This window comes from Macrobrachium rosenbergii, chromosome 54 (genome assembly GCF_040412425.1).
Source record: "Macrobrachium rosenbergii isolate ZJJX-2024 chromosome 54, ASM4041242v1, whole genome shotgun sequence".
Classification (NCBI taxonomy): Eukaryota; Metazoa; Arthropoda; class Malacostraca; order Decapoda; family Palaemonidae; genus Macrobrachium; species Macrobrachium rosenbergii.
The window spans coordinates 29,520,698-29,530,697 of NC_089794.1; the positions used below are offsets into that span (position 1 = coordinate 29,520,698).

General features: G+C 35.5%; 1 protein-coding gene across 1 annotated transcript in view; it reads left to right on the forward strand.

The window, feature by feature from the left end:
* LOC136834935 (thrombospondin type-1 domain-containing protein 7B-like) overlaps window positions 1-10,000 on the forward strand; it is a 155,426-nt gene that overhangs the window by 129,743 nt on the left and 15,683 nt on the right. The window contains 5 exon segments of the mRNA XM_067097780.1: window positions 2,703-2,824; window positions 4,052-4,261; window positions 4,722-4,916; window positions 6,173-6,440; window positions 8,780-8,915. Of these exon segments, the coding sequence (XP_066953881.1) occupies window positions 2,703-2,824; window positions 4,052-4,261; window positions 4,722-4,916; window positions 6,173-6,440; window positions 8,780-8,915 (931 nt within the window).

Sequence of the window (10,000 nt, forward strand, 5' to 3'; positions counted from 1 at the left end):
CACTCGCCGGTTGTACTTAGAAATGAAGAATTGTTGTGGTTTTCCCAACCTTCCGTCACGCTTAGAAAGAATTTAGATTCTAAACAGATTGTTCCTACACTCGCTGGTTGTGTTTAGAAACAAAGAATAGATTTTTGTTTTGTTTCCCAACGTCCGTCACGTTTAGAATGAATTTACATTCTAAACAGTTCGTGACTACACTCGCCGGTTGTGTTTAGAAACAGAGTAAATTGTTGTAGTTTTCCCCACTATCTATCAGGTTTAGAAAGAGTTTTCCTTTTAAACAGATTGTCACTACACTCACATGTTGTGTTTAGAAAGTAGCGTGCTAGTACGCTGTTTTGAAATGACATACTTTCCCGTGTTCAGAAAGGCTGGTAAATTCAAACATTGACAATCATTAACTGAATTGTACTCAGTTTTTGGAATTACTCAAGCTTCTTGCAGTCAGCAAGACTGGTATATTAAAAACAAATTACAATAATTATTAAACAATGAAAAGAATTAACTGTGTTGTACTAAATTTTTTTTATTTTACACAAGTTTCTTGCGGTCAGAAAGACTGGTATATTCAAACAATGACAGATATTGAGTTGAAAAAGTAAGTAATCCTACAATTATGTTTTTGGGATTACGTCAGTCCTTTTGTTAAACAAAATGGTTTTCCAAAATGTTGTAAGTGTTGTCTTTTATGTTCACTGACAACGGAAACGTTTTAGAAAGAAACACTGACAAAGTAATTCTTTTCAGAAGGCACAGTATTTGTTAAATATTACAACAAACGAAAAACGCGCCGAAGTCTCTTCGGCGCAATCGAGTTTTCTGTACATCGTACAATCAAGGCTACCGAAAATAGATCTATCTTTTGGTGGTCTGATATAATGTTGTATGAGCCGCGGCCATGAAACTTTAACCACGGCCCAGTGGTGGCCTGGCTTATATCGTTGTCAGACGCACGATTATGGCTAACTTTAACCTTAAATAAAATAAAAACTACTGCGGCTAGAGGGCTGTAATTTTGTATGTTTGATGCTTGGAGGGTGGATGATCAACATACCAATTTACAGCCCTCTAGTCTCAGTAGTGTTTAAGATCTGAGGGCGGACATAAAAAGTGCGGACAGAAAAAAGTGCGGACGGACAGACAAAGCCGGCACAATAGTTTTCTTTTCAGAAAACTAAAAAGGCTCAAAGGAGTTTTAGGACTTCATGAATCGACCATGTCTATTGTCCTGAAAATATTGGATTTCAACATCTTTTTACCAAAAACTATTGACCACAATCTTTTTCAATTTCATGGCTTCGTCATGACGTCATTTCCAAACGATTATGTGTTTGTTGTCGAGTGAGACCTGTAATTAAATATTGGGATACTCATGTTATTCACACTCATTATTAGAAGGATAATTGCATTTTGGGTCCGGTAACCCAAACTCGGGTAATCCAAAATATTATTTACAAGTTCGTTCTTTGGCAATGTAGTTGTTTTCCTTTACATTTAACAATGACAATAACAAAAACGATGGTTTTAATATAATTATCATAATCACTGTTTCTGTTTATTGTTGCATTACTAAGACAGTTTTTGTAAACTTTTTATCTTCTTTATGAAAGTTATTCTTGCCTATGTAAGTTTCCGCTCTACATGAACTGCAGCCTTTTAGGGTACGTCCACACTGCAGCAAAACATGTCACAAACACAAGTTGAAAACATACAGCATACATATAACAAACATGTTGAAAACAAGTCACAGACTGTAAGTGGAGAACGGATCTTTGATAAACGCTTGATAATCATTTGAAGCCCTGGTTAGGAGTACAAATAAGTCGCCAACTTGTATTCTAACATGTTTGTGACATGTATATGATAAGTTTCCGACGTGTTTATGACATTATAATGTTGACATATCGTCAGTCTCTCAGTCTCACTTTAGCTTTAGGGTTTACACAGCCTACGTACATCTCAAATAATATTCATTAACATGTGCTGGGTAGTCATAAGAAGCACTAGTTAGGACTTCAAAAGTCCTCGACTTGTATTTAACATGTTTGTGACTTGTATATAAGTAGCCGATATGTTTATGACATTTCATTGTAGTGTGGACATATATTCAGGCTCACTTTAGCTTTATGGTTTAGAATGCTTTACGCACATCTTAAATAACATTCATTAACAACATATTCTGGATAATATCAAGCACTGGTTAGGATTACCAATAAGTAGCCAACTTATGTTCAACATGTTTGTAACAAGTATATGTTAAGTTTCCGACGTGTTTATGACATTTTATTGGAGTGTGGACATATCTTCAGGTTAGGATTACCAATAAGTCGCCAACTTGTATTCAACATGTCTGTAACAAGTATATGATAAGTTTCCGACGTGTTTGTGACATTTTATTGGAGTGTGGACATATCTTCAGTCTCACTTTAGTTTTAGGTTTTAGAACGCTTTATGTACATCTTAAATAATCTTCGTTAACAAATGCTGGATAATCATATGAAGCACTAACTTGGACCACCAATAAGTCGTCGACTTGTATTCAACATGTCTGTAACAAGTATACGATAAGTTGTAGATATGTTTATAACGTTTTATTGCAATGTAGACAAATGGACGTATTTTCAGACTCAATTTAGCTTTAGGGTTTAGAAGGGTTTACGTACATCGCAAATATTCTTCATGATGATTTGTATGCCCAGATGCCGTGGCCTGAAAAAGCCCAGCCTGGAGAGAGAGTGCCAAATCTCTTGTGGCACTGACTGCACCATTACGTCTTGGAGCGAGTGGTCGCCCTGTTTGACCCCTGACCCTTGCCCTATAGGTGGGTAATTCGTTTGTTTTTAATCTCTGTGTTTACTGTTTGAGCATACTTCTCTCTCTCTCTCTCTCTCTCTCTCTCTCTCTCTCTCTCTCTCTCTCTCTCTCTCTCTCTCTCTCTCTCTCTCTCTATATATATATATATATATATATATATATATATATAACCATATATATATATATATATATATATATATATATATATATATATATATATAGAAATAACACACAATCACGTGTGGAACAGAATTAAATTTCTGACTGAAAGACCTGGTCTTTCAATTGAAAGACTAAGACTGTTGGCAGAGTCTTGTCTTTCAACTGAAAGACCTGGGTTCAATATATATAGTCAGAAATTTATTTATATATATATATATATATATATATATATATATATATATATATATATATATATATATGTGTGTGTGTGTGTGTGTGTGTGTGTGTATAAAATGATGCTCTACTGGTCATATACATCAGTTATATAAATTCAAGTCGTCATACTTAAAATGAATACAAATATACAACACAAGTGAAGTTGCTCAAACTACTGGAACTTTGAAAAGGATTATATTTTTTCTTTATCATCATAATGACGCAGCGGTTGTATTTGCCCCGCAGCTGACATCAAGTCCTCCCACAATTAAAAGTTACCTTAGTAATCCATCAGAAACATCTACTTGCTAACCTTTGCGTGTAATTAATACTAATAATGTTAACTGTGGCCTGAAGATATCATTCAGTCAAATGTAAGGTATATATTTGGAACTTAATATGAAGTATAATTCGTCATAATGTTTTCATACTTGCTCACACTGTCATATTTACTCATGTCATTGGCAATGTATTCTGAAATAATCATTTCATGGATAAGAGTTTACGATGGAATATTTTGTCAATTGGTTTTTTTGTGTGTGTGTTTTTCTTGTGTAGTATGATTTTTTTATACTTCACTCTCATTTCTTAAAGTGAAAATATTATGACACTGATTATCATTATGTTATTTCTGTTTATTCGGTGTTATTAAAAACTCGTAGATTAGCTGACCCTTATTATCTAGAAATTACTGCAAACTTTCTATTATCCTTTGTTAATTACTGTTATAATCACCATAATTAATGATGCCTTCGTGTGTACAATCCACAGTATTTTCAATATTTGTATTATTTTTTTTCCATTATATATCACACACTGAAGTAAATAATCGTGTGATTCTCATTCACGACAACAGATGGCGTGTTGATATCCTCCGTGCAGCGTCGGTGGAGGCGGGTCCTGGTATCTCCCTCGGAGGGCGGCAAGCCATGCCCGCCCTTGGAGGAGGAGAGGGAGTGCGCCCACGCCCCCGTGACCTGCACGAGACATCACTGGAAGACGGGAAAATGGTCTTCTTGCATGTTGGCTATGGGCTCCGGTTGTGGCACGGGCTACCGGGTCAGAAGTAAGTTGCTGTGTGGTTTCTTGAGGTGAGTGGCTTAATGTATGAGTGAGGCAGGGACGATTGATTTGGTTTTAGTCTCTGGAGCCATCCCCTGTTACGGAAAACGGCTTACTGTTATGAAAAATGCATTTATCTTAGATAATTCATACTTTTAGGTGTCGAATGGCTTCTCTGTGGTGAGTGGCTTAATGTATGAATGTAGCAGTAACTATAGAATTTTTTTTTAATTCTCTGGAGTCATCTCCTGTTGGTTGAAACGTTTTTCTGTTGGAAAAACACATTTAATTTAGATCATTTTTTATCTTTTAGGTGTCGAATGGTTTCTCTGTGGTGAGTGGCCTAATGTGTGAATGAGACTGTGACTACAGAATTGTTCTTATTCTCTGGAGTCATCCCTGCTATGGAAAACGGCTTAATGTTGGAAAAAAATGCATTTAACTTAGCTTATTCTTACTTTTAGGCGTCGAATGCGTCGACACCATGGGAAGGTCCGTCGAGTCCAGCTTCTGCCTCATGAGTGACACCCTGGTGCCATCCAGCAGCGAGGAGTGCCAAGTATGGTGCCAAGACAACTGCGTGACCTCGTCTTGGTCTCCCTGGGTGCCTTGCCCAGCTCAGTGTAGCCACACCTCCTACAGAAGCCGAGAACTCTTGGGTGAGTTCTTTTCGCACTTTGGTAATACATTCCTAAGTCTTTGGTGTATGTTACCTTCCCTGTGAGAACAATTAAACGCACTCTCTCCTTTCTATATCCAAACGTTTATCGAGTCAGTCCTTAATAAGTTTATCGGTCTTTATCTATTTCCTATCTCTGTTTTGTGTTCCGTTCTCTAAGAGAAAAATTAAACCCAATCTCATCTGTCTATATCCAAACTTTTCCCCGAGTTATTTCCTACCATGTTTATCTGTCTTTCATTTATTTCCTAACTTTATTTTTTTATTTCAATCTCCCGAAGACATTAATTTGCATGAAAGGTTGCCAGGACAAAACGTGCGTTTGTCAAACATTACTGATAATAGTTTTAAAATGCTTGAACTGCATCTGCGGGTTTAAACTCACTTGAAAACATTGCAAAATAATAAAAAAACTTCTATTGCTACTGTAACGATCATAATAACCTAATTACCCATGACACTTTACACAGACTTGACAAAAGAAAAACAATCAGTGATTTATTCCCGCCTAAATTAAATCAAGCTTAAAAGAACCAGTCTGAATAAAAGTATGTTACCAACGATTCTTTTCAACTTCTATTTGGATGACAATCAGCCTACCTTGAAATCACTGCAGAATCACAAAGAAATTGCCTATTTACCTATTCACCATCACACTGCATAACTTGACAGAAAACAAAATAAACAGCGATTTCTTCACACCTACATAAAATCAATTCTAAAAAAATAACATCTAGATAAATTTGAGTTACCAATGATTCTTCTCATCTCACGTCTGAATGAATCTGAATTATTACTGATTCTTTTCATCTCACGTCTGAATCAATTTGAGTTATTATTGATTCTTTTCACCTCACGTCTGATTAAACTTGAGTTATTAATGATTCTTCTCATTTTACGTCTGAATGAATTTGAATTATTAATGATTCTTCTCATCTCATGTCTGAAATAATTTGAATTATTAATGATTTTTATCAACTCACGTCTGAATGAATCTGAATTATCTCTGATTCTTGTCATCCCACGTCTGAATCAATCCGAGCTATTATTGATTCTTTTCATCTCAAGTCTGAAATTTGAGTGAATCTAAATTGAATCAATAGTTGATTGATTCTCATCTCACGCCTGAATGAATCTGAATTATGAATGATTCTCCCCACTAATCAATTGAGCTCCTTTTCATCTCACGTCTGAATAAACTTGAGTCACGAATGATTCTTCTTCTTTCCTATCCAGACGGCAGCCACAAAATACCCGCCTGCAACAACATCACCCTTCAGGAACACAAGCCGTGCCCCTGCCACAACTTCTACACGATACCCACGGGGCCTTGGTCCTCCTGTTTGCTGGACGCCATCGACGAGAAAGGGGACACGAACGTAGGAACCGAAGGGAATAACAACAATGCCCTTTCTGTCACCAACGATGCCGATATCTGCGGCGTCGGGAAGAGGTACAGAGCTCTTCTCTGCAAGAGAGATGACGGGGTGTTGGCGCATTCAAGGTCAGTGTAATGTTCTGAAGATTATTTCATTTAGAAATATAATTTCTCTGGTGGGTTATAGGTTGTTTGTTCTTTTGATTCTAATAAATATTAGGGAAGATGGATTGTTTGTTTATCTACTTCTCAGAAATAAAAGAGAAAAAAGTATATTTTCAGACGAGGGGCTGTTGGCGCATTTGAGGTCAGTGTAATATTCTGAAGATTATTTCATTAAAAAATATAATTTCTCTGGTGGGTCATGGCTTGTCTGTCCGTTCAATTCTCATAAATATCAGGATTAGGAAGCATATTTTCCACAGTCATATAGCAGAGTAATATGAAACTCATCAAATTGTGAACGTTTCAGTCAAAATAATCTCGGTATGTTGAGATTCCGCGAAGTCACACTGGCAAGTTCCAGAGGTCTTCAGAGCTCCAGTTGCCTCACTGACCTTCACTGTAATTTTTTATGATTACATAACTCACATACGGACAGGTGTCTTCGTTACGTTCAAATGTTTATAACAGTGTATTTGTAATTCTATAGTCATTTCTCAGTTTCCTTCGTTAACTCTGCATCCTTAAAATATGTTTTTGTTATTTGAGAAAGACTCCATAAGGAATCTATTGATTTTAAGTACTTTTCAATATCAGTGCTACTACATTATTAACAGAATTATTGGTCAGGAAATCTGTACAGGACTTGCAGCCCAAAGATGAATAAAAGTTTATTTAAAAGAGGAAAACAATGAGTAAACAGTGAGTAATGTAGCAAAACCATAATGAAAATAGCAAATTCACACACATAAATTAAATAAGAAGATTCAGCAGCAGCCAATAAAACAGAATGGTAGAAAAGAGCAAAACGATAGTAACAGATCACATAACAGTGATGACAATAAATTTATAAAGATAAACAAGTCATGAAGATATAACACCCAATAAATGGAATGTAATAAAATATAGAGATTAGGCCAAAGGCCAAGCACTGGGACCTATGAGATCATTCAGCCCTGGAAAAGAAATTGAGAGTAAATAGGTTTGAGAGGCGTAACAGAAGGAAAACATCATTGTTAGGAGAAGGTGGATAGCAAGATGGAAGAAAGATAATACGAATGGAGGAACAGTAAAAGGAATGAAAGGGGTTGCAGCTAGGGGCCGCAGGGACGCCGCAAAGAACCTTTTAGTAATGCCTACAGTGCACCGCATGAGTTGCACTGATGGCACCACCTCCCTGCGGGGAACACCCAATAAAGGGCTGAAAATGACTTGAACAGAAGGGATATATATATATATATATATATATATATATATATATATATATATATATATATATATATATATATATATATATATATATATATATATATATATATATATATATATGTATATGTGTATGTAGACAGATAGATAGATATATATATATATATATATATATATATATATATATATATATATAGATATATAGATAGATAGATAGACAGATAGATACCCATGAAATGTCATTTCATAATGCAAAGGCATAAGTCAAGGACTGAAAATGACTGCAATATATGGGATAAATACAAAGCCACGAAATACCGTCATTTCACAATAAAAAAAAAAAAAAAAACTCAAGCAGATCAAAACGACCCTCCGGGGGGGCAACCGGGCAGTCGTTACAACCGAATTACAGCTAATTACGAGCGATCGTCAAACCGACTGAGGACAATTATGGAGGATCTGAAGAGGTTGTGATGGATCTCACCGAGATAAGGACTCTCCCTTAGAAGACGACAAGGGCTCTCCGCGCCCCTGTTTACGTCACGGCTCTGAGCCTCTTTCGGGAGAGACAGAGAGGGACAAAGAGACGTAGAGAGAGAGAGGGAGAGAGAGAGAGAGAGAGGTCATTCTAGGGGACTCGTGCTAATTGGGAAGCTGTTCATTGTCCCGAATGGCGTTCGAGAAAGCCTTTAGTCTTTTTGGTCCTTTGTGTGTGATTCTTAAAATGTTTATTGTTGGATTATGCAATCGATTGTTTTTATATTAATATTTCATACATGTCTTGATGAACACACACACTCCCTAAATATATACATACATATATATATATATGTGTGTGTGTATATATATATACGTATATATATATATAATTTAATATATATATATAATTTAATATTATATATATATATACATATACATACATACATACATACATACATACATACATACATACATACATACATACATATACCAATTCATCTCTTATCTCAATCAAACTTTCATTTCATATGAGTAAATAATAATAATAATAATAATAATAATAATAATAATAATAATAATAATAATAATAATAATAATAACAATAATACTTTCACCAGATCCTGCGGCCACACAGGAGTGGAGATGGAGCCATGTATGATCGAGTGTCCTTCGGACTGCCAAGTAGGACCTTGGGGCCCCTGGAGCGCCTGCAACACATCCTGCGGCTCAGGGCTGCAGAGCCGGAAGAGGGAGGTGAGATGAATTGGATAAAAAGGACAAACGCAGACACAGACACAGACACGACGAGGATATGTTGTAACAGACGCACAAAAGTGTACATTCACATACATTCATAAGTATATATATATATATATATATATATATATATATATATATATATATATATATAGAGAGAGAGAGAGAGAGAGAGAGAGAGAGAGAGAGAGAGAGAGAGAGAGAGAGAGAGAGAGAGAGGTGGGCAAAATACAATTGAATTATGCGTTGTTTATAAGCAGATTCTATGACTTGCTGGTGAGACTTCATTTGTAGATTTAAGACGCAACTAAGGGTTAGATTTCAGACGCATCTAAGGGTTAGATTTAAAACGCAACTAAGGTTTAGATTTGAGACGCAACTAAGGGTTAGATTTAAGACGCAACTAAGGGTTAGATTTGAAACGCAACTAGGGTTAGATTTGAGACGCAACTAGGGGTTAGATTTGAGACGCAACTGAGGGTTAAATTTAAGACGCAACTAAGGGTTAGATTTGAGACGCAACTAAGGGCTTAGACTTAAGACGCAACTAAAGGTTAGATTTAAGATGCAACTAAGGTTGGATTTGAGACGCAACTAAGTGTTAGATTTAAGACGCAACTAAGGGTTAGATTTAGAACGCAACTAAGGGTGAGAATGTATTCAACAAACAGGGTTCATCTTTAATTCAGCAATTAAAGCATGAATATAACAGTGACCATCATCATTTTATGCTTGAATAACAGTCTTGATAATTAGTTACTTTCCGAGAATTGCCTTAATTAAACAAAAAGGAAGTGAGTTACGTCTTTGTATATTCTTAAGTTAAATAAAACCCAACAGGTAAATCAATTAACACCAGGTATATTAATTACAACAGGTAAGTTAATTACTTTCTAAACCGATTACTAAAGCATTGTACATACCTTGTGTACTTTTGTACAATGTACATGTTTAAATGTCAGTTGGTTAACCTGTAGTAATTCGCAGTTGATTTCATTTGTAATAATAATAATAATAATAATAATAATAATAATAATAATAATAATAATAATAATAATGGTGAAGAAACCACAATGATTACA